At 37.5% G+C, this 26,020-nt stretch overlaps 1 protein-coding gene and 1 long non-coding RNA gene across 2 annotated transcripts in view; one reads left to right on the top strand and one right to left on the bottom strand.

Annotated features, from left to right (window-relative positions):
* The window catches only part of ADCY2 (adenylate cyclase 2), a 423,616-nt gene that overhangs the window by 83,175 nt on the left and 314,421 nt on the right, over window positions 1-26,020 (bottom strand). Inside the window, exons 12-14 of the mRNA XM_023218241.3 lie at window positions 22,527-22,607; window positions 16,916-16,985; window positions 13,952-14,049 (exon numbers count right to left, since the gene is read on the bottom strand). Coding sequence (XP_023074009.1) covers window positions 13,952-14,049; window positions 16,916-16,985; window positions 22,527-22,607 — 249 coding nt within the window. The remainder of the gene's footprint in view (window positions 1-13,951; window positions 14,050-16,915; window positions 16,986-22,526; window positions 22,608-26,020) is intronic.
* Window positions 1-26,020, top strand: part of LOC111546738 — a 41,151-nt gene that overhangs the window by 8,878 nt on the left and 6,253 nt on the right. The gene's annotated exons all lie outside the window — the stretch shown is intronic.

Genomic DNA, 26,020 nt, shown 5'->3' with positions numbered 1-26,020 from the left:
TCAATTTTGATAATTTTCCTAAAAAATTATCTTTTTCATTTAGATTTTCAAGTGTAAAATATTCTATGTAATATTTTCTTATAATTTAAAAACTCTCCATATTTGTAATTTCTTATGCTTAATGCCATTTTCTTTAGATCAGATTTGTGAGGTTTTGCATGTTTTGTTGATCTTCTCAAAGAATAAGTTCTTGGTTTATTATTAAGGTCTGCCTTTCCTTTCTATATTAATTAGTTTCTGATTCAACTTTTAAAAATTCCTTTCTTCCCCCTTACTTAAACTTATATACTTTATTTTGGATTGTCATTTATTAGAAAATCTTTTGTATCTTCTAATAAGTGCATTTAAGGACATAAATATTCTCCTAGTTACTGCTTTTGCCAAATCCCACAGCCTTTAATTCATAGCTACTCATTATCACTCTTTTCTAAAAAGCCTATAATTTCAATTTCCATATTCTTTTAATACTAAAAGTAACTCAGAAGTCTGAATTTTAAATTCCACAAGAATATTATTTTTGGTTGGTTCTTGTTATTTCTAATTTCATTTGATTTTATCAGAGATTGTGGCCTCTATTATTTCACTTTGACAATTTATTTTTCTTCTGGGATGGGATAAATATGCTCAACTTCTATGTCTTATGGATTTTTGAAAATTATATGTAATTTTTATGCTGGTAACAAAGTGTTTCTCTAAATATAACTATTGAAGGAACCTTATGAGTTAGTCAAATCCCTAATGGGCTGGCTTACTTGATCTGTCAATGTTAGAATATATTAACATTTCCAACTAGGAGTGTAGGTTTGTCCATGTATTTGAACATTTTAACACTTTCTGCTTTATTTATTTCAAAGAGATTTTGAAGTGCATAAATATTTATGATTTTGTCAGATATGCATAAGATGCTTTTATGGTCTACTGTAGGTTAAGTGCTTTCATATCTGTATGTTAAATTTTTGGTGCCTGAATCATAATAAAAATCTTTATTTTAATGCTGAATACCTTTCACTTGAATTCTTTATTGTCAGGAATTTATATTATCAATATTTCCTTTATTCTATAAGCTGTTTCCTGGAATAGCTATTCTACATCCTTTATTCCAACCTTTCTCATTTTGTTTCAGGTAGATCTCCTACACATGGTGTAGATGTGGCCTTTGCTTTGTAGCCCCAATCTTTTAGCCTTTTTCCATGAATAAGACATTTTTATCCATTCACAAATACAAAATTTGTTAATATTTGACCAATTCTTTCTATCTTACTTTCTTAAAATGTTGGATAGAATTCACACACAAATAATCTGGGTATGAAGTTTCCTTTGTGGGAAAAATTTTTAAAACAAATTCAATAAATGTAATAGATACATGCACAGTTAAATTTTCTATTAGGTTTCAGTTTTTGATAAATGGTCTTTTCAAGAAACTCATTTTATCTGAATTGTGAATGTTTGGCCTCAAGTAATTTATGGCATTTCACATATATCCTGTTAATATCTGTAGAATCTGTAGTGAGTCCTCTTTTTTCCCTTAAATTGTTAGTTTGGATGCTTTGTGATTTTCTCCCTGTTTTCCTTTCTTGATCAGTCTTGCTAGTGGTTTAGGAATTTTCAAAGTCTTTTTCAAAGAGCCATATTTTGGCTTTATTAATTTTCACTACTGATGGTTTTCTATTTTATTGATTTCTTCTTGTTAGTATTTATTCCTTTCTAATTGCTTGATTCTAAATTGCTCATCTTTTTCTGCTTCCTAAGATGGAAATTTGGACAACTGATTTTTAACTCTTTCCTCTTTTCTAATTTTAAAGCATTTTAAAGCTACAAATTCCCCCCAATTACTGCTTTAATTGCAATCCCACACATTTTGATACATTACATTTTGATATTTAAACATCTTTACATTTCTCTTATATTTCTTGTTTGACTCCTGGGTTAGAAGCATATAGTTTAACACTAAAATATTTGGGGATATTTTAAAATATTCTATTGTTAATGACTTCTAATTTGATTTTAGTGTGGTTAGACATCAGACTATATGATTTTTTGTCTTCATATTTATTTCTGTATTTTCAAATTTGTGGAGATGCTTTTATGGCCTAGTATAAGTAATATCTTTGTAACAGGTTAATGTTCCATGCGCACTTTAAGTAAACAAGTATTTTTCAATTCAGCTTAGTGGTTTATGAAACATCAATTAGTTTTAGGAAGTTGATAATGTTGTTCAGACTTCCTGTATATTCCTACTGGTATAATAATAAGAACTAGAAAAGGGATACTAAATATCTAATTATGTGATAGATTTGTCTCATTTTTTCTTGGATTTTGTCAGATATGCATAAGATGCTTTTATGGTCTACTGTAGGTTAAGTGCTTTCATATCTGTATTTTATAGATCTGTTATTAGGTATAAGCATGTTTTATGATTTTATGCCTCCTGGTGAAATGACCTTTTTATCATTACCCACTATCTATATTTATCTCTGTTAATATTTCTTGCCTTCATAACTACTTTGTCTGATATTAATATATGTATAGTAGTTTCCTTGTGCTTATTGCTTACATCAGATATGTTTTTCATCCTTTCACTTTCAAGCTACCTAATTTTTGTATTTAAAGTGCGCCTCTTGCAGAGAGTACGTGGCTTGGTCATACTTGCCTTTGGAGTGTTTAGTCCTTTCGCATTTAATAATGTTTGAATTTAATCTTACCGTTTGGTTATCTATTGTTTATTTGCCCCATTGGTTTTATTTGTATAGTGTGGTCTGTTACATTTGTTGCTACTATTTCAAACCTGCCATTTTACTATCTGCTTTATATTTGTCTCGTTTACTTTTGTTTTTCTATTCTTCCATTATTGTCATTTTATTAATTAAATACTTTAAAATGTTTTTCATTTCCTCTTGGCGTTTCAGCTGTACTTCTTTTATTTTTAGTGACTGCCCAAGAGTTAATACATGCTTTCTTAAATGAAAGATAAATATATTGTCTTTTATACTCTCATACAGTAAGCATGTCCAATACCCTCCATTCCTTCCTTAGATTCATGTTGTCTTCTGACATCACATCACTTTAGCTGAGGAACTTCCATTAGCATATCTTGTAGGTTTGCTGGTGATGAATTCCCTCTTTTTTTACTTGCAGAGTGTTTTTCATCTCAACTTTGAAAAGGAATATTTGAATTGAATGTTTAAGTCAGGGTTAATCATGCTCCTATCAGTGGTTGAAAGATGTTCAAGTGTCTTTTGCTCTCCATAATTTCTGATAAGAAGGCAGCCATTCATTCTGTCATAGATCCCTTGTAAGAACTGGTGTTTTTTTTTTTTTTTTTTTTTTTTTTTTTTTTTTTGTGGGTACGTTTAATGTTTTTCTGTTTTTTTTCCTTTGGTTTCCAGAAGTGTGACTATAATATGCCATATGTGGTTTCCTTCATATTTATCATGCTTGATGTTCATAGAGATTCTTGCCTTTGGAGATTGATAGATGTTAACAAATTTAGGAAAACTTGTCACTAAGTGTGTTGGTAATTTCTTGTTTCCTTTCAAGTATATCTCTGTCCATCTCCTAAAGACTTCATTTCACAGACTCTTTGTCAAATGGTTCTAGCTAGTTTGGCTGATGAGAGCTGGTGGGAGACTGGGAGGCAAGGGAAAGAAAGAGATTGGGTATATTTCTCCTTCTTACTCTCTACTTGGCAGTCATTTTCTGGATGGCCTGCAACTCCTGCCTTTTCTAAAGTTCCAGATCCTTGTCAGACAACACCTTACCTTCATCTAGCTCTAGCTTTGCATGGTTCTAGCATCTGCAAGAAGGCCCAGGAGCCTGGGTTTCTGCTAACAACACCTCTATCCTGTTTCCTTACAAGTCTAGAGGTGGTAGGAAGTTTCTTCTGTTGCTATACCATGGCTACTATACTCTCCCCTGTTTGGTTTATCAGCCTTTCTGTTATTCTGTAAATACTTCTTTTTATTAAATTCCCTTTCTGAAACACCTAAGGCAATTTGTTTTCTTTATTGGAGCCTAATCCATTAACTAGATAAAGCTTTCTCTGGGTACTATAATATCATTAATAGTTAGGTAGAAACCTAGGGAAGAACTGTAACAGTGACTTCTCTCTAAATTCCTTCCTTTTTCTTTTGAAAACAGCAAAACAAAGTTGTTGCTGGAAGTATTTAGCATTAGAAGTATTGAGAAATATGTATATATACCTTGGGTTATGCCATACTCTAATTTTTTTATAAATGGAACAAGGGATTATGGAATTATATTGGCCTTCAATTAAACACATATCAACTGATTTAGAGACAATTATGTGTTAATCTACTAAAAAATCATAAGGTTTATTTTGTGAATCGGAGTTTAAATAATGGATTATTGTACTACAATGAATTATATAGGCCTTCGTTTCCTAAAATGCATTTCAATGTTTCTTTTTTTTGATAATTATTCACTATGAAGAGAGTTGACAGAGACATTCTAAAAGTAAGGTCAAATAGACCCAAAAAACAATACGTGTATTAAAATGTGACTCTTCCTATTTTATAATAATATGCTGGACACAGTGAAGAGCATCCCAGAAGAGTTGTTAACATTTTTTTGTGAATGTATCTGATGACCACTACTTACTCCTTCCTCAAATGTCAAAATCTATTAAGAGCTGATAAAGGAATACAGTGTTACTAATACAGCTTACTATCTGTTTTTTATTTGCTGTAAGGTATGATATGCCCATTTAAGCAGGGATGATCATTCTTAAAAGTACGTTGTGACACACAAAACTGACTAAAGAAGAAATGAAAAATGTAAATAGGCTTACCTATAAAAAGTAAAGAGATTAACTTGGTAATAAAAAAAATCTACTTACAAAGAAAAATTCATGTGCAGACGGCTTCACTGGCAAATTTTCCCAAACTTTCATTTAATTTTTAAATTTTTTTGAGACAGAGTCTTGCTCTGTCACCCAAGCTGGAGTGCAGTGGTGCAGTCACAGCTCCCTGCAGCCTCTACTTCCCGGGCTGCAGCCATCCTCCTGCCTCAGCCTACCAAGTAGCTGGGACCAACAGGTCTGTGCTACCATGCCTGGCCAATTTTTGTATTTTTGGTAGAGACGGGGTTTTGCCCCTTTGCCCAGGGGTGTTGCCATGTTGTCCAGGCTGATCTCAAACTCTGGAGCTCAAGCAGTGTACCTGCCTCTGCCTCTCAAAGTGCTGGGATTACAGGTGTGAGCTACCATGCCTGGCCCAAAACTTTGAAAGAAGAAGTGATATGCATTTTTTACAAACTCTTCCATAAAATGGAAGGGAAGGGAACAGGTCTTAACTCATTCTGAGACCAGTATCACCCTGATACCAATACCAAACACATCACAACAAAGTAGAAATCAGTATCTCTTATGAATATGGATACAAAACTCCTTAACAAAATATTAGTCAATTGAATCCAGCCACAAGTAAAAAGGTTTACATATCAATACCAAGGGGGGTTTACCCAAGAAATGTAAGGTTGCTTCAATATCTGAATATCAGTCAACCTATCAAGAGATCACATTAATAGAAGAAAAAAACACATTATCGTCTCAATAGCTGCAGAAAATGGACTTGACAAAATCCAACACTATTTCACAATGAAAACACTCAACCAACTATTACTAAAATGGAATTTCCTTATCTTGATAAAAGGTCACCATGAGAAACTCACAACTAACATCATACTTAGTGGTGAAAGGCTGAATGCTTTTCTCCTGAGATTGAATAAGAAAGGATGTGTGCTGTGGCTACTTCTACTTAACTTTGTACTGGAGGTTTTAACTAGGGAAATTGGGCAGGAAAATAATATAAAAGGCATTAGATTGTAAAAGAAGAAGTAAAACGATCTTCATTTGTAGGTGATATGGTCTTGCATATAGAATAGTATGTGACAACCTGAGATTCAGACATGGGGTGGCTCAAACTCTCACCAATATGCTCAACTTCAGGCTGTTCAGTATTCTAGTCTATGGCATACTGGCATTTATGTTCAGATGGACCTCTCTTCCATCTGAGTTCTTATGGGCTTAATGCTTCTGCCTCCCAAAATGTATCTGTTGAATTCCTAACCCCCAATGTGATGGCATTAGGGAAATGGGGCCTTTGGGAGGTGACTGGGTCATGAAGGTGGAGACCTCATGAATGGCATTAGTGCCCTTATGAGAACTGGCTGCAGAACTAGCTATTTCTTTCTACCATGTGAGGATACAAGGAGAAGACAGTGGTCAGCAATCTGAAAGAGAGCCCTCACCCAAACCCACCCATACTGGCACCCTGATGTCAGACTTCAGCTTCTGGAACCATGGCTTCTAAATTTCTATTGCTCCTAAGCTACACAGTCTGTGGTCCTTTGTTAGAGAAGTCCAAAGGACTAAGACACCAGGGAACAACAAATACTGTGAGACAAAGTAATGGTTGGTCAAACGCTCTTAATTATAACCATTTATCCTGCCTCTTCTGTCAAAAGCATGTTCAGGTCCATTAAGTATACCAAGATGTTGGTGTAACTTAATCAATTTTAATTCACATCCCAGTTGTAAAACTGCTTCTTTTTAACCCTGAAGCATAACTTATTACGTATGTACTGAAAAGCAAACTTGAGTCTTCCCTGTCATGAGGCAAGAAAAATTACTTTTAGTGTTCATTTTTGACTTTGGTGCTTTACTCAAGTGCATTCTTATGGAATATGGAAGAGGCTGATTCTGGACAAGGTCCTCTTTCCTTTCTGCTTTTTTTTTCCCAGTCAATGAATTGCTTAAAGGTGGCCCTGACAGGGGTGAGAAACACATTTATTGATGAGAGAAGCCCAGTGGAGACACACATTCTGCTCAAAAAGCCTACGAAATGTATTAATTACAAGCCATCTCTCTGGGTAAATAATGATGTCTTTGGCATTCTATTGAATGTCATGATTTTCATGGCCTCTCTCCTGGTTGACTTCACTTCCCTTACTTCCTCCCTAAAGCAAGCCTCTCTTCAGCTCTCCACTCACATCTGTTGCGTGGGATTCAGTCAGGATGATAAGAACCAAAGGAAGCAAACTTTTCTTTTAATTATAAGTTAGCATGAAATAAAAATTCCTCCTTTTTAACAGATAGAACTTCAAAATGAAAGGGAACTCAGTAAAAAAAAAAAAGAAGAAAGAAAGAATCAAAAGTTGAAAGGAGGAAATGGAGTTTAAATATTCATCACCATTACAGTAGCCTTTCTCTGATGAGAGGACTTAGCTTTGAGATGTTCTGGACACTTGAAGGTTCTGAGATGTAGGAAAGAAAAAAGAGATGATCTCTGGCCAAGTAAGAAGAGTTCTACCTTTACAGCAATGATAAGGGCTGAAGATCTGAATTTTCAGACACACTGTATTCCCCAGAAAGTGCAGGGTCTTCTCTTCCTATACCCTCTACTTGGGGGAACTCATCCCATCTCTTGGATTTAAATGCTCCATAGGTGAAGGTTTTTCAGATTTTATCTCCACCCAGCTCTACAGAATCTATAGGAGATATGGGGGGTTCACGGGAGGTTCTATAAATTCTATAGGTCACATACTCCCTTCTGTGTGAAACCCCAGCACCTGATGTGTAGCAGGCACAGGGATCTCATGTCCAGAACTGAGCCCTGGAGTTTGCTCTCCCTCCCCAACCTGTGCCTGTCCCAGGATTCTCTCTTTGTAAATGGCAACAGTTTTTCCAATTGTTCAGGACAAAATAAAACAAAATTAAAACCCCTGCAAAACTTACTTTCTCATACTCCTTATATCTAATCCAGCAGCAAGACTTGTCTACATCATTGTGTACAACCTATGCCAGGATTTGAATGCATTTTACCACCTCTAGTATTGAGTACTGAAATAAGTAATGAAACTGATATTAGAGATCTAGGTAGAAATAATAATTCTAAGATACTTAACATTATAATTTGGTTTATTAATATCTCTTAAGTAAAACATCATTATTCTTAATTTTTCTTGGGCTAATGAAACACATGTTATTTACCTAAATTGTGCTAGAAAAAAAATTCATCCTTGTTTTAACAATTGTCCTCATGACCGGTAAACATAATCCATTTTGTTTGGCAGATAATATGAATGAAACTACTTAAAAACAGAAAAAGCAATTCATGCTTGATCATTTTTGGTCTTCGAAGGTAGCTCACATTTCTGATAAAGTTATACTATAGGGCAGACAGTGAGAGAGCAACTCCAAAAACAGGAGTCAACCAATAATTTACTTTTATCTCTTCAAATTCTGAGACGACAACCAGATTGAACGATTATAGGCTGAATAAGGACGATGTTGGGCTCCCCTTCAGGAAAACACCTCCCTTTACTTGTCCTTTCCAGGTAACAAATTTCTCCATTATTAGTTATTCATTCATTCATTTACTCACTCATTTAATTATTTCTTTCCCTTTTCCAAAAACACATGAGGCAATTTACCACAAAAAAAGCTAAACAAATGAAACAAAAGTGTAATTAACGAGTTAAGAAAACAAGTAAAGATAGGTCAGCATAAGTGAGGAGAAGCACCATTATTCTAGCAAAAAATGCTTCATAAAATACAACAAAATGGTTTCTTTAAATAGATGAGATAATAGGCAAGAGAGAGACATTCCTAGTACACAGAAGGTATTCAAATGCAGATCGCTGAGAGGGGCTGATGCTAAAGGCCCAGGAGAAACCAGGGGCTAACACCTGTTCTTGGTGTAAGCTTGATGTCTACCCAAGGAAGGTGATGTTCTCAGGCATTTGATTAACATGAAATTAGAACTGAGCTCTTGAATAAAGGCAGGGGCCCTGAAGGGCTGTCCCACCAAGAAACAAGAAACAGGAAAACTCTCCACCGGTCTGGTAATTTTTAGGGAAGATAACCATCTGACTGGGGCCATGAAGAAAAGGTCAGTTTCAAAAATTGGGATCACTAATCTTGCTCCATGCCAGTAGGTGTTGACCCAAATTCACATGGCCTCCTTAGTGCAGGAACCTCAGTCTAAGGATTTAATAAAATATTGTGACTTGAATTGGTGAATCCCAGAGATAGCTGGCCAAGGTGCGCTGAAATCTATCCCATAGAGATGCCGTTACAACTGAGAACATGTAAGACTACCATGGACCCAAATCCTTGCTGTCGATGAATATATATACAAAATTACAGATAATACAAGGACAGACTTAAATGGCAAAATCACATATTGATCAGTCCTAAGGAACACAGTAAAATAAGTGATATTTCCGCCAGGCACAGTGGTTCACACCTGTAATCCCAACACTTTGGGAGGCCGAGGCGGGCGAATTGCTTGAGGCTAGAAGTTTGAGACCAGCCTGGCCAACATGGTGAAACTCCGTCTCTACTAAAAATATAAAAATTAGCCTGGCTCAGTGGCAGGTGCCTGTAATCCCAGCTACTCGGGAGGCTGAGGCAGGAGAACTGCTTGAACCCAGGAGGCAGAGGTGGCAGTGAGCCAAGATGGTGCCACCACACTTCAGCCTGGGTGACAGAGCAGAACTCTGTCTCAAAATAATAAAGAAAAAGAAATAAAAGAAGTGATCTTTCCATATAACATGTTTACAGTCTGCAATAGACCAGGCGTGGTGGCTCACGCCTGTAATCCCAGCACTTTGGGAGGCCAAGGTAGGCAGATCCTTGAGGTGAGGAGTTTGAGACCAGCCTGACAAATATGGTGAAACCCCGTCTCTACTAAAAATACAAAAATCAGCCGGGCGTGGTGTTGGGCACCTGTAATCTGAGGTACTTGGGAGGCTGAGACAGGAGAACTGCTTGAACCCAGGAGGAGGAGGTTGCAGTGAGCCGAGATTTTGCTACTACACTCTAGCCTGGGTGACAGAGTGAGACTCTGTCTCAAAAAACAAAACAAAACAAAAACACACACACACACACACACATACACACACACAGACACACACACACACACATATATATATATCTCTGCAAGTAAAGGAAAATGAAACAAAACTCCATAGGCAAAATATAACATTATATATACGAAAAGTTTAGGTTTTAAGAACAACATAGACTTCTTAGACATGAAAAAAAAATCACAAATATTATAATCTCAATGTTGGGTGAAGAATTTATCAGAATGCAGCCCAAAGAAATAAAAAAGTGGAAACTGGGAGGAAACATGACAAAACCTGGAGCCCAGGATGAGAACAAAATATGCAGCTACAAGATCTCCAGAGGAAAGAACAGACAATCAAGACCATCAACAGCAATATGTAAGAGAGAGAGGCAGAGAATCTTGCAGAACTGAGCAGAGATATGTGTCTTTAGATCGAAAAATCACACCTAGTCACTTAGGTAGATGAAAACAAAAACACTTACGGAAACAATACGGTGAAAATACCGTCACCCCACCCCAAGCCAAAAAGATACCTAAAAGCACTCAGAAAGGAAAGACATACTCCCTAGAAAGGAATGTAATGAGACTGACAGAAATACTTCATTAACAAACATAGAAGCTGTAATGCCACAGAGTAATGTCATCATAAGTCTGAGGGAAAATAAAAGTTAACCTATAATTTTATGCCCAGTCAAACTATTATTCAAGAACTGTGAAATAAAGTAGATAAAGAAATTTTAATATAACTAAAAAAGGCAGCTATCGTTACTCATAAACCCCCCTCCAAAAACCCTAACAAATCATATACATCACCAAAAAAAATAAATCAATTTGAAGAAACCGATAATTTTTAAAAAGCATTGATGAGCAAATTAATTGGTAAAGAATGTGGCAGATTTAAATAAACATTGACTATAATTACCGTCAGAGCTAAAATCCTAGGAAATAATTATATTGAAGGGAGATTATGAATAACTTTAGAAAGTTTTTAATTAAGCATAAATGTTAAAATTCAATTCACAATTGCCAAGACATGGAACCAACGCAAGCATTCATCAACCAATGAATGGGTAAATGAAATGTAGTGTACATACATGATGGAAAATTACTCTGCCACAAAAATAAAAATATAATATCTTTTGCAGCAACTTGGTTGGAATTGGAAGCCATTATTCTAAGTGAAATAACTCAGGAATGGAAAACCAAATACTGTATGTTCTCACTTATAAATGGTAGTTAAGCTATGGGTACGTAAAGGCACACAGCATGATACAGTGGATTATGGAGACTCCAAAGGGGGAAGGGTAGGAGGAGTGAGGGATAGACAACTACGTATTAGGTACAATGTATACTACTTGGGTGATGAATGCACTGAAATCTCAGACTTCACCACTCTACAATTCATCCATGTAACAAAAACCACTTCTATCCCAAAAGATATTGACAAAAAATATATAATATTAAAAACATGTAAATATAAAATACATATTATAAATAATAATTATATATTTTTATTCCTTAACATAAATAATATACATTGAAATTTTAATGATAATCATTAAAAGAAAAATATACATGATGTATATTCTATAAACTTTAATAGTAATCTTTAATGAAAAAAATACGTGTACTTCCTAACCAGTAAAAGAAATAAAAGAATAAACAGGCTTCTCTGCCTATGGAGTAGCCATTCTTTTATTTCTTTACTTTCTAATAAAGTTGCTTTTAAATTACCATTAATAAAAAGAACGAAAGAACTTGATCAATCCATTAGAAATCAGAAAAAAGAGAATAAAGGACCAAAGAAAAGCAAGGTAAATAAAACACAAAATAAAATGGTAGAAGTAGGTCCACACACACCAATTATAAAATCAAAATACAGATGACAAAATAAATATAGAAGAAATTAACATGAAGAAAGATATCAAATTGAATAAATAAAACCAAAATAAAAACATGTATTGTTTAAAGGAAGCACATCCAAATAATAACAGTCAAGAGGGTGGAAAATTGTATCTACAGTAAAGAGGACACAAGGGAAACATTTGCAAAAGTCTGGATTATGGACCCGTGTGTGTTTATTATATCACACTCTGTACTTTTCTGTATCTTTGAAATATTTCCTAGGAAGATTGTTTTTAAAGAAAAAGAAAAAAAATGAAGATATTAACATGAAAGAAACATGAAGAAGTCACAGAACAAGAAGCCTGAGGCTGTTACAGCAAGTGCAGGTCTGGGGGCTCCATTAGATGAGGCTGTGGATTTTCCTCAGAGCGAATGCAACCTGCGTGCACCCACAAAAATAATGGGTGATGAAGCTTGAGAGAATGAACGTCCATGGGTCCTCATAAAGATGCAATACCACAGAAGAGAGACAAGGAAAATCAAAGCCAAGCCAGCCAAGACATGATAGGGATGTGTTTCTTAAAAGTGAAATCCCATGAAACATTTTTCCTGGTTCCTGGAAGTCTTAATGTCTTCTTTGGAGGCATCTTTTAAATTACCCCCAGTCACTCTCCCCACCCCCACCACCTCCCAGTAGGTGACAGATCCTGTATTATTTATATTGCAGAGAATATAGAAATACTCATCCAATAGGAAGATGTAGAAAAAGTAATGAATCTATCTATGTAAGAGTAACAATAAGGACCCTTCCCTGGGTAGTATTTATTCCACCTATCTAGCTTTCAAAATGCTTTTCTGCTCTACCAGTCTATAAGCCAGTGTGTACTGGGATGGCCGTTTCTCTTCAGTACCATGATACAGGCCTGACACTAAGGAGCTTAATTTGTTAACATTTGTTTGAATGGAAAACTGATATGTTAACACTGGGCCATTTCACTGAAGAGTTTGTAAGTCCTGAAGAAGGGCTCCTTTTGCCCATGTGTTACACTTCCAATTCATGCGGAGAGGGGAAGCCTCCTGGGAACTCCTTCCATGAGGGAGCACATTGCTAAGGAACTCTACATACACGAACAAAACTTTCACCACTCTACAATTCATCCACGTAATCAAAAACCACTTGTACCCCAAAACTGGTTTTAGGCTATTTGGCTCAGTGCCCAGAAGAAAATCCTTTGAAGTACAGAGGCGGAGAAACAGACAACTTCTTTGTAGTTTGCTCAGCGTGTTAATGAGACAAAACGCTACTCAGTCTAAGCCGCTTGAGTTGCCCACAAAGGCTGGCTGCACCATGAGAGTTAAACGCAAGCACACAACTGAATTCTACCAGATTGAAAATGGTTGCTTTGACCTTAACAAAATAGGTTAAGAAAGAAAAAATATATGATCAGAAGGAAAAAAAAAATCTACCTTAAAACTTCTTTCTATATCCCCAGTTATTAGAAGGACAAGAATTTTCTTTACATTGTGAAATGAGAATTAGCTTTCTTGAAGAAAGTACCTGATTGGTCTTGAACGAATTAAGAAGGTGCAAGAGAAAGATGACCTAGGGATCCTAAAGTGATTGGTTTTTCACCAGTAAGTGAACCAGAAGGAATTCACCTCAAAGCATGAAACGTGGTTTGTTCCGATTCTCCCATTTGTACCCATGTCTCTCCTGGGAGAGGTTGGCTGAACCTTGACTTATAACAAAGAAGGCTGTGGAGTGGATTTCAAAGAGAGGGCCATGTTAACGCACAGAACTTGGACAAAATGGATGGGTAGGCAAAGTGTGTCTTATAGTGAAAGGCCATGCCCTTTCAATATAATATAATGCCATTTGTTTATTAGAAACCACATCTGGGGACTGTGTTCTTCGTAGGTAAAGTTTATTGAGCTACATTTCCTAGACTGTGCATCGGAGTAATACCAACATCAAAACAAGAAGGTTAAATTATTTTTTTTAAATCCCTAGAAGTTTGAATCAACATGTCCACTTTGAAAATCCAACATTATGCTAAGGAAGACACATGGGGGTCACTTAACCTCCGAGGTCCTGGGTTACTCTCCCTTCACCACGACATGTTAAATCACCCCTCTGTCTACACATTAGCATCCTTTCACACCTTTAAATATAACTGGGTTCCAGTGGAAAGGCACCCCAGGTGAGAATCCCAATGGAAACCAGAAGTACTTACTTTGGCAGCACGAGAATCTGCACAATGAAGATACAGAAGAATATAAGACAGGCACAAGTCACGTAATACTTGAATGCTGGCAGTGCTGTGGCCCGGTACTGAAGGGGAGAAAGGAACCTGTGAGTGACGATTCTCCAAGAGAAGAGCTGCACACAGTGACCAGCAGCCTAGTTGTACCCAGAGCATGCACCACACTCAGTAATTGTGTAGATTGACGCCAACGCGAGGGAAGGAGAAAGCCTGTTCATCTCAGCAGTGAGTGTTTTCTTCCCCCAGAAGAACTGTGAAGGGGTGACTTCCAAGGACCAGTTTATGAGTAGAACTGTTCTCAAAGCCATCTATAAGCAACTGAATCTCTCTAGTAAGGAGAGAGGTACCTGACCAGAAGGTTGAGTGAGTGAACTGTGAATCGCGCCTGTGCCCTGGATCCCATGAGGGTCTGTTGTCTATGAGTATTGAGGGAAAGGGAATGACGTCTCATATACTATTTCACTTTTCAATACTACTGAGGAAATGTAAGTCTTATTCCTTTATTTTAGTATTTTATTTTATTATTTGTCTTAATGCCTTTGAGAGGTGATGGGTAAAGTTACCAGACCAAAAGGTTTGCCGACTTGGTTCTTAGTTGGCTTGTTTTGAGTCTGGCCAATGGGCTCCTCTTCCTTCCTCTTGTCCAGTGCATTCAGCAGGAGCCCACACGGTTCCCCATGCCATGAATAAGCTGACCAGCGTTAGCTGCTTACCTGGGGCTGACCCTGCTTGACTTAGGCAGGATAAAAATGCCAGAGAGGGCTATACTTATGATGCTGATGATGACCCCTGCTGCATTCCGCATGGTGTCCTGCATTCCCTGCTTTCCCTGTGATAATCATTCAATCCACACAACAGTCCCTATTTTTGGATGAAGGAACTGTGGACTGGAACAATTGACTACAATCAGTGAGATACAATGCATGGGAAACCAGGACCTTTACTAGGCTCTGAACTCCTACTCTCAACCTTGAGGCTCAACTGCCTTACGAAAGGTTGTATGGTAACATTAAAGGAAATAAAATTTTGTACCAATGCCTTTGAAACCTCCTGAAAATACTGTCAGGTTGCATTGGCTACATTTGCATAAACTCTCCCAAGTTATGGGGACACATATATATTTCTTGCTTATTAGCCTCCCTATTTTAGTGCTGCATGAAGGATCTCCGATGGGTCTCCAGATATTTCTCTTCTCTTAGCTCTTGCGGCCTTTTGCCCTACCTGATCCCTTGCCTGATCCCTTGAAGGGCAAGCCGGGGATAGATGGACAAAAACTGAGCTTAAGTCTTGCTGCTCTCTAAAATTTGCTTTAAAGTCGGCATCCACAAATATGTATACATGGGGAATGTATGCAAACGCTGCATTTTTAAATGATCACTTCCTGTTTACTAGAATTTTGGGGGGTATATTTTGTGACTTAGTAGCCAACATAATTTCCATGCTCATGAAGAAGCTATATTAGCATAATTGCTGAAATGTGATTACACTCTATGCCCTCAATTAAATCCTTATCTTTTAACTTCTTCAGGCCTTTGTGCAGAGATATGAGTGGGAATTTCTTTGTGGTATTAACAAAGAAATGGACTTCTATCAGGAAAGAAATAATGTAACAGCTAAGCAATAAGTAGCCATTAATATTGCTAAAGTTACTAAGGATAAGATGGTCAATAATAGCACATTATAACAAGCATCAGTTTGGTAAACTGTCTGCATTCAATGGTCAGAGTCCTCTCCTTAGTAGTAGACAATACATCCTCTTGACAATCAATATAAAAAAAAACTTTTGGTGTGTCCATAGATTTTGGAAGGAATTATCATATTTAATATTTCTATTTGATATTCATAAAATAATGCACTAAATTTTATCAACATAATTTATTATTATTATTATTTTTGAGATGGAGTCTCACTCTTCTAGGCTGGAGTGCAGTGGCACGATCTTGGCTCACTGCAAGCTCCGCCTCCCAGGTTTATGCCATTCTCCTGCCTCAGCCTCCCGAGTAGCTAGGACTACAGGCGTCCGCCACCATGCCCGGCTAATTTTTTTATATTTTTAGTAGAGACTGGGTTTCACCATGTTAGCCAGGATGGTCTAGATCTCTTGACCTCGTGATCCGCCTGCCTTGGCCTCCCAAAGTGCTGGGATTACAGGCATGAGCCACCGTGCCTATCAACATAATTTTAATACCAGAGCTGCGAATGCTACCATTAATGTAACTTTTGTTCAAATTAGGCCTGTAATTATATAGTTGGATGATGCAAATTACTTCTAAGTCTGGTTCCTTCTCTAGATCAACAAAAAACAAAAGGCAAATAAAATAAAGTTGAGCTAGAAGAATGGTTGTCCTCTCTGCAGCAATCAACTGAAGTCATTTTAGCAAACCCATATATAGTTTGACATGTAAAATCTAAATGTCTGCTGACTTATTTGTGCCTGAAATAGCTCTCACTTTAAGAGCCATAATATGAAAATATTTAGATACAATAACACTTAAAAGTTCTAATTACCCTGAAAAAGCATTGAATGTAAAACTCATATTTTGGTCAAAATATTAAAATAATTTGTGTGAAGACATTGTAGATTTATCAAGAAGAATTCTGTTTTTTTAAGACTTTTCTGAGAGAATTTCACATTGAGAAGAGCAGATATTATCTCTCACATCTTTCATTTAATTGGGATATTTCACACACATTGCAGATACCATTTACTATCGAGAGGGTTGAGAATGGTGACTGACCAAAGATAGAAACTTGGTAACAAGAAATACAATAAAGCAATATATGCATGAAAGAATCACCAGAAAAGCCAGAAAGAGTTTGAATATAGTGAGAGGCAGCTTAAATGCCACATATAAAAAACATGAGCACAATTTCATGAAGAAATTCAAATTTCAGAAAACCCAATTTGTGATTTTGAAGAAGAAAAAAGCTTACCTCTTTTTCTAGTACTTTGTTATAGAAAAGCAGTGAGATTCTCTGAATGTCTTCAGACTTGAGCCATTGCCTGGAAATAGAAAGGACCAACACATCATAAAACTGAATCTCCAATCAAACATCTGGAACTATTTGTTAAAATGACTTGCACTCTTCTTTCTTTATCGTGTATCATTCCGAACAACATTTTTTTTTTTTTTTTTTTAAAAACAACATATAATGCCAACTAACTGGATATGGAATCTGGATAATGTTAACAGGATATGAAAATATTCCTAATCATACACTGTCCTCCTTGGAAAATTCTGTATTATAAACCAACTGTCAAATCAACTGAAACTCAAGGCATACGAATTAAATAACAAGGGAGATAAGTCATCTAAAGGAGTAAAGACATCAATAATGCGATTCCCCAGTGTTTTTCTGAAATCATCCAGTGGTTTTACCTCCTTAAGGATCTAATTCCTAGAGAAGCACCATTTTTTTTGTTTTTTTTTTTTTTCAGCTTCTTGAGGGCAACAGATCACAGAGCATCCAAACCATCAGAGTGCTTTTAACATCTGGGTGAGAAGGTTTTGCTTCTTTCAGACTTAGCAAACATACCTTCATTGTCACTTTTTTCATTTCTAGAAAGTAAAAGTCATGCCTGAATAAAGTTTTCTTTTCTTTTCTTTTTTAAGATCGAGTCTCGCGCTGTCGCCCAGGCTGGAGTGCAGTGACGTGATCTTGGCTCACTGCAACTTCTGCCTCCCAGGTTCAAGCAACTCTCCTGCCTCAGCCTCCTGAGTAGCTGGGACTATAGGTGCCCACCACCACGCCTGGCTAATTTTTGTAGTTTTAGTAGAGATGGGGTTTCGCCATGTTGGCCAGGTTGGTCGTGGACTCCCAACTTCGTGATCCACCCGCCTCAGTCTCCCAAAGTGCTGGGATTACAGGCGTGAGCCACCGCGCCTGTCCAGAGTTTTTTAAAAATTGATAAAAATACTAGTATAATAAGCAATCTGTTCAGGATAGATTGACACAAACTAAAAATGCATGCATAAGTACTATGCATAGCTCAGTTGTTGACAAATAAAAATTATATGTAAGTATGCACTGTACCACATTGTTTGACTTTTAAACACCTGTTTGAAGCAAGTAGTCTGGAAGACTCTCACTGCCAGGCACACACCAAGATTAGCTTGAATATCCCAGGAATCATCCACAGGGCACTTCTGACTGGGGCAGGGAAGTCAGTAATGTATTCTAGACTGACAGCCATTAAAAGTGAGAACAATAAAAATACTTCTTTTAAAAATCTTTTATTTAGTGCAGGTTTGTTACACAGGTAAAATTTGAGTCATGGGGGTTTGTTGTACAGATTATTTCATCACCCAGGTATTAAGCCTAGTAGCCATTAGTTATTTTTCCTGATCTTCTCCCTCCTCCCTCCTTCCACCCTCTGACAGGCCCCAGCGTATGTTGTTCCCCTCCACGTGTCCATGTGTTCTCATCTCTCATCCCACTTACAAGCGAGAACATTTGGTTTTCTATTCCTGTGTTTGCTAAGGATAATGGCCTCCAGCTCCATCCATGTTCTTGCAAAGGACATGATTTTGTTTGTTTGCTTGTTTTGAGATGGAGTTTCACTCTTGTTGCCCAGGCTGGAGTGCAGTGGCATGATCTCAGCTCACTGCAACCTCTGCCTCACGTGTACAAGCGATTCTCCTCTCTTAGCCTGCCAAGTAGCTGGGATTACAGGTGCATGCCAGCAAGCCCAGCTAATTTTTGTTTTTCTTAGTAGAGACGGGGTTTCTCCATGTTGGTCAGGCTGGTCTTGAACTCCTGACCTCAGGTGATCTACCTGCCTCGGCCTTTCAAAGTGCAGGTATTACAGGCATGAGCCACCACACCTGGCCGATCTCATTCTTTTTTATGGCTGCATAGTTCTTTGATTCAAGGGTATAAGCTGTAGGGAAATAAACTTTTTTGGTATTTCCTATTACCATACAAGCGGCAGAACTATTATTCTGTTTCACAAGACTAGACGGAGGAATCAAAGATTGGTTAACATTAAAAGGACCAAAAAATACAACTTAAGATAAATTTTAACCATACTCACTTTCAGAACTGTGTCTTTATCAAACTATGAATAATATATGCAGGTAACGTACTAAAAACCGTATTTCCTTTACTGAGAAAAAAAAAAAAAGTTTATAAATGCTCCTGGAAAATGTCAGCTTGGGAGTGAGAGCGAAATTTAGGAAGTGAAAATAAAACCAGCACCTCCTTTACCAGTCATGCCAGCATGCACCCAGTCTAGGTTTCCATGGCCTGTGACCTGTAGGTGGATGGCAAGGGCTCGGGATCAGGCTTGCTTGCCTTAAGTCCCCAGAACCCATGTGGTGCTTCGTGAGCCCCAGCACTAGATCCATGCTTGGGGACACGACTGAGTCCCCACCAGTGAACACACTCGCCTCCTTTTGCCATAGCACGCTGGGTCTGGCCTGTGGCTTCTCCCTTGCAGCAATGATGGATGGGCCTAATTCTCACCTTGTCTTCAGAATTAAGAAGCGTATATTCTTCCTACACACTTAATCACCTCTGTGAATCTTCTAAGGTGGCCTCCACTCCCACCACTGATTTAGAACACAGGTATCTCAACATCAATTTTGTAATAAGAACAGATGCATTTTGGATGGATAGTATCACATGCTAAAATGTGAAGATTTTCCCGTATAGAATCTATCTTTTACAAATGTGACTTGCTGAACACATCGTGCTGTAATTTTTCTCTCTCCAATGACACCTCAGATTATTTATCAGCAATGGACTTGGGAATATTGTGATGTGTAGAAAACAAAGAGATTTATAAATGCGATTTGGATATTTGGAAGGGAATAGATTTGTGTGTGCCAATTAGGTCAACTATTACTTGCAGGGGATTGGAACTACAGAGAAAGAGAAGAGCAGTGGAGGGGAGAGGAGAGGAGAGGAGAGAAGAGAGAGGGAATGTACGTGTGCTTGATTTAGGGACTCCTGACATTTTTCCTGACCCCAGTGGTCTATGGCATGAAGAAAGTCAACCCCATTCTGAGTTATCGCAATAAGTGATTCTCTATTTATTTATACTAAGGTTTTTTTTTTTTTTTCTTTTGTCAAGGGGTTAAGGAAAATAAAGGCAATTCTGAATACTATGCTGACTAGAGGGGCATGGGTATACCCACACCTGCACCCAGAATTATTCAGAAATATGTGAATGCAAGTCCTTGCCACAAAGGAGATACTAAATGAGAAGACCACTTTCTTATTGTTATGAACCGTGAGCTTGTGTCTCCCACCAAAGTTCATCTTTGAAACTCTAACTCCCAGTGTGGCTGTATTTCGAGATGAAGCGTCTAAGAATGAAATGAAGGTTAAATGAGGTCATAAGAGTACGGTCCTGATCTGATAGGATGAGTGTCTTTGGAGTCCTTCTAAGACAAGACATCAGAGAGTTCCCCACCACCATGGCACACACTGGGGAAAGGCTGAGCAGATGGTGACATCAGTCAGCTTTTTAACAAATGCGTGTTCAATACATCAGTGAATGAATAAGCAAAAATCTGCATAGAAATCACTGTTTTATGGCAATAGCAGGAAACAACTGAATGGTACATCAAGCCTGGAGCCTCAGTTGAGTCCTCAAGTGAAAATTCAAAGATCAGAAGAACTTCATATCAAAGAACAAGAGGAGTTAATGAGTAAGGCATAACAAAGTGTAACTGAGGTTAATTAAAAATACATGCATAAGAGCTTACATTTGAAAAATTTCCCTTTTATTTTTTGAGTACATCACACTTTTCTCTATTTGATTTCTGAAATATGTTGGGAAAATTACAACATAAGCAGTTACATCATCACTAAGCATTACTTTGGAATAAAACCACGTTAAAACATAAGGTGTTAACTAAACATGTATTTGAATACTAAATGACACAACGCAAACACATAATTTAAAAGCAACTTATCAACAATAAAGCAATGCCAGTGGTGGCACTCTCTGATGATTTGTGTGGTAGGAACGTTCTAAAAGGTGCATACAAAAATAATTTAAAAAGGTAGGCTTTCACCTGCGTGAACACATGCTGAGGTTGACTTTAGGAATTAGTTTTTAAAATATAAATGTTATTATTATTATTATTATTATTATTTGCTAACTTTTCTCAAAGAACAAGATTCCCTCTTCTGATCTTGTGTCTTATTCTGGCGAGTCACACGGTATCGGCTGCTATTTCCTCTGCTTGAATGAATGCATCCTTCCACCTATGTTTTATGAAATCAGGTGCCTCCCTAGGTTTTAGCTGCTGTTATATTGCAGGAAGTTATTTATTTCTCAGTGTGTGATGGTTTCAGGCAGAGGTGAGGTTGTTTTTCACACTGACCCTAGTGCCAGGCAAAGCAGAGCATTGGCCCTGGTGCTGCTGGTGGGCCTTGGGCACTCTAGGACAGGAAGAAGGCTTTGCCTACTTGTGGCACAGGAAGGGGTCTAGATGGGTGATAATTCAGTATTCCAGTACATCCGAATGGCAACTCTTGCCTGACCAAGATGCTTTATTGCTTAGAAAATATGTGCTCACACTCATATACAAAGGCACACACCCACCACAGACACACATAACAACGCACTGATGCGATTCTCTCATAAGCCCTGTAAATATTCTGTAATAAATACCTATAAGGAACAATCTAAAACAGGCATGCATTTTGCAAGGCCATGCACTATTTGAGACCCTGTAACTTAATTTTAGAGATAAAGAGCTCTAGGTGAAAATCGTTTACACTTTTCAAGAGTCAGCTTTCATGATAAAAATTAAATAGGTCTCCATAAGGATGGAAGCTTTTCTGTAAAGGCTTTTCATTTGGACCTCCTGATGTTTTCACTACAGTTCAACTCAACAAAAAGGAATGGAATGTCTGACGTGTGCCAGGCACCATACTGAGCCATGTGCCTTCTCCTCTCTGGGTTCAGTTATGACACACGCACCCACGGAGAATACGAAGGTTGATGAGCGCCATCATTCTGTCGAGGCTGAGAAGGCCATCACCTTCTTTAAATTGTTTCCCTCCCACAACTCTGGAACATTTAAAACCATAACAGCAATTCTTGGCCTCAGAGGCTAAATGACATTTTGTGCCCCCTAAAATTGGTCTTCCTCTCATTGCTCACCAATGCTAATTCTTTTCTAGGATTTAGAACACAGGTATCTCAACATTAGTTTTGTAATAAGAACAGATGCATTTTGGATGGATAGTATCACATGCTAACATTTGAAGATTTTCCCATATAGAATCTATCTTTTACAACTATTACTTGCTGAACACATCGTGCTGTAATTTTCCTCTCTCCAATTACACCTCAGGTTGTTTATCAGCAATCAACTTGGGAATATTTTCTAGGCAGGAATTAAATATTTTTTAAAAAATGAAAGAAATGCTTTTAACAAAACTTTTCTGAGGGACAACTGAAGTGAAATGAAACAATGGTCTCAGAAACTTGGCTTTGTCACGGCAACTATTGCAGAGACTATGATAAAATTCATTCGGAGCATAATAGAAGATGAATGATAATTTAAGAGAAAAAAGTACTCACTTTTGTGCATTAATCCCATCAATTGCTTGAATCATCCTTTCATTCAATTCTTCTTCAAATCTTTTCTTTTGTGACTTGGTTCTATATGAAAAAGGAAATATTACGGGTAAGGATATTATTAGTAAAATAAATATTAAGCCTATTTATTAGAGATACATAATATTTTACATTCTTATGAGGTACAGATGATATTGTGTTGCATGCATGTGCAATGATCAATCAGGGTATTTGGGGAATCCATCATCTTGAGTATTTATCATTTCTACGTGTTGGGAACATTTCAAATTCTCTCTTCTGACTACTTTGAATTACACAGTACATTGTTGCTAACTATAGTCACCCTACTCCACTATCAAACATTAGAACTTATTCCTTTTATCCAACTAAAGTTTGGGCCCATTGACCAATCTCTCTTTACCCACCCATCTCCCACCCACACACCTTTCCCAATCTCTGGTATCTATCATTCTACTCTCTACCTCCATAAGATCAACTTCTTTGGCTCCCACATATGAGTGAGAACATGCCAAATTGGTCTTTCTGTGTCAGTAAGCCTATTTTTCAATGATGTCAAAAGCTCTGTTTAATTCTGTCATCAAGTAGAGAAAGAAACAACAGTCTATGAGCAGGCCCTTCTCTATTAACATCCAGCCACTCTTTGGATTGAGTGAATAACTAAAGGTTTTGGAATAGTAAAGATGTTTCCTTATTCGCTCACAGTAAAATTTACTAGGCATTTACAAGGCAACACTGAAAGACATATAGTTGGTGTTTGAGATAAAGTAACTTTCTCTCCTAAGAGATGTATTAGCTTTTGACTTGCTGCCTTCATAAACTTTATTTTATGAAAGAATACATTGGTTCTAGAAATTCCCCTGTAAAAATGTGGCTTGGTTGACAAAATAGTCATTCCTTTTTCATGTTTTCCTTGGTCAACTCTCAAAAATTTTCAGAACTACAGTCTTATTTCAGGTATGTTAAATGCTCCTCAGTTTTCAAAGCACTATTCACAGAAAGCTCCACTTTTGTTTGCAGACCATCTCACTTAGTTTCAGAAGCAAATAACCTTTAGCCATACTATATTTTCTGAATAAATTGTGCCAAATAGTAAGAACTCTCCAAGGTTAATTTGACAATTTGCATGAGAATGATGTCAGGAGGAAACCAAAATAGTACCTATTCTTAGAAGTTAAATATCCACTGCAAAGATTAAAAAAGCACAGCCTGCTAGCCCGAACAGGGCTATGCCTGTATCTTGGTTGAGGTATGAATTCTGTGTGTTATGATTGATTAGATTACAAATGAATAGACCATCAAATCTAGAATAAAAATCATACTTTTCTGAGTTCAGAATTGCTTCTACATATAGATAAGAATAGCATTAAATATGCAAAATCACATTTATCTGTAATTAAATCTCACAGAATTATCATTAATGACATGGATGAGTTTTCCAATTCCATCATCCTGTGTTTGTGGATTTGTGTCTTCAGGCCCTGTCTTCTTCAAACAGGCTGAGAGCAGTCTTGGTTAAAAAAATAAAATGAGTGATATTAAGTGATCCATCCACAGATATTGAGCCAACTGAATTAAGAGGTTTTAGTATATCAAATTCCAAGTTGTTTGAAGAAGGCAAATTAATTTTTATTTTCCTTTAAAAAAAAAGCAAGGAACCCTTTACCAAGCAATTAGTATGGCTTGCACATTTTCATTTATAGCTGAGACCTGTAGGACCTTAAACCCTTCATTGAATGTTTATCAGTCCCACATCTAGACTTGAGTTTCTTGACTTCAATTTGATGGCTTTCTCTTCTGCAAAGTCTAAGAAGGAGCAGTGTAAGAATGTTGAGGCTTACAGGAAAATATAATTCTTTGATATTTGTCCAGTGCTAACATTGGTATTGCCTTTGTTAACCTGTTTTAGGATTTGCTTAGATGATGCCTGTAGAGAGCTCAATGCTGTAAATATGACACACGAAGTAGCCAATAAATGCATGCTTTCTGCATTATTTGAATTCGCTAATTATCTAGACAATAATTCTTGACATACAGACACTTTTCTTATCTCTGCAGTCTTGTGACCTCTGCCATGGAGATGATAAGGTCCCCTGGGGCTGATGATCTCCCCACCAGGAGTCTTGATTTGCCTCCAGGACTCTCTCCCGCTGACTTCCAGCATCTCTCATCTTCCTATCCTGGCACCTTCCCCTGGGCTCCACCACTGGCCTTCACACTGCTCTAGGACCCCAACCCCTGTGTCCAGCACATCTCCATTCTGTCTCCCTGGCTCCTTCCCCAGACCCTTGCCTGGGCTGTTAGGTCTAAGTAGGCAAAGGAAGGGACATGTGACAGGAGTGCATGGGACAGCCTGGAGGCTCAGACAGGTATCAAGAGGCAGTCCACGTTACAAACGCCGGAAGTGCCCGGCAGCCTGGATAAGTCTGACTCAGAACTGGGATTTTCTCCAGGAGGCTTTGAGGCCACCAAAGATCAACGACTACAGAGACAAATGGGATAAATGTGGAAGAGGCCTTTAGTAAAGCAGGCAAGCCTGAAGAGCAGTTAGGAACATGTGCTCTGGATTCACAGAGCCTGGGCACAAATACTGGCTTCATCTCCACCAGCCATATGACTCTGGTGTTCTCCTATCCCTCTGTGCCTCAGTTTCTTCCCTTCTAAAATGATAACGACAACAGATTCTGCCTTGCAGTAATGCTGCAGAGATCAAATTAGAGTTTCTATAGCCTAGCGCAAATAATAACGACAGCTTCTTATCATTGTCTTCCAGACAGCACTCACCCCAGGTGACACTGCCTAACGTAATACTGGGGTTCCATGACACATTACCCATTGTAACTTCCATAAATAGACGCTTAAAGCAGGATTGCTGGGCGGGAGAAACAGATAACAGAAGAGACTGTGAATATAAAGTGAAAGGAAGTCCATGACATTTTTGTGGTCAGTTGCTCACTGATGTGCCAGCATCTTATTGACCAGAGGCACTGTGCTGTGTCTCCAGGTGTCTTACGGCTCTCCAATATGCCTCAAATTAGCTTAAGTTCTCTTTATTATGGCATATGCGACTTACATACAATGCTTCAAAAGCTCAAGAACCAACTTATCCTCATAACATTAAGACTATGAATGTTATATCTCAAAGTTAAAATGTCAAATTTTGCACAAAGTCCAAAGTAGAGCTCATCCCAACCGTCACTTAGAAGGATCCTGGGCTAATGTGCCCTGTTGCCTCGTTTCAGCAGGTTACAACCTATGTTTCATTTTTACCCAGATACAATTCCTTTTCTATAGAAAACAGGTCAGATCTCATATTTTCCCTTAGTTTCTGTAAAACTATCAATAGCTCCAATAAACTGAGCTCTCTGGGGAGAAAGAAAGCCTGGCTTAGCGTTTGGAACTACATCTTATACCGGTTACCTGAATGTCCTGATATTGATTTGGTTAACTCCCAAACCAATATTAAAGTCAAACTCTGA

The sequence above is a fragment of the Piliocolobus tephrosceles genome, chromosome 4 (genome assembly GCF_002776525.5).
Source record: "Piliocolobus tephrosceles isolate RC106 chromosome 4, ASM277652v3, whole genome shotgun sequence".
In the NCBI taxonomy this organism is placed as follows: Eukaryota; Metazoa; Chordata; class Mammalia; order Primates; family Cercopithecidae; genus Piliocolobus; species Piliocolobus tephrosceles.
The sequence above is the reverse complement of the archived record's forward strand: the minus strand, read 5'-3'. Positions and strand labels throughout refer to the sequence as shown.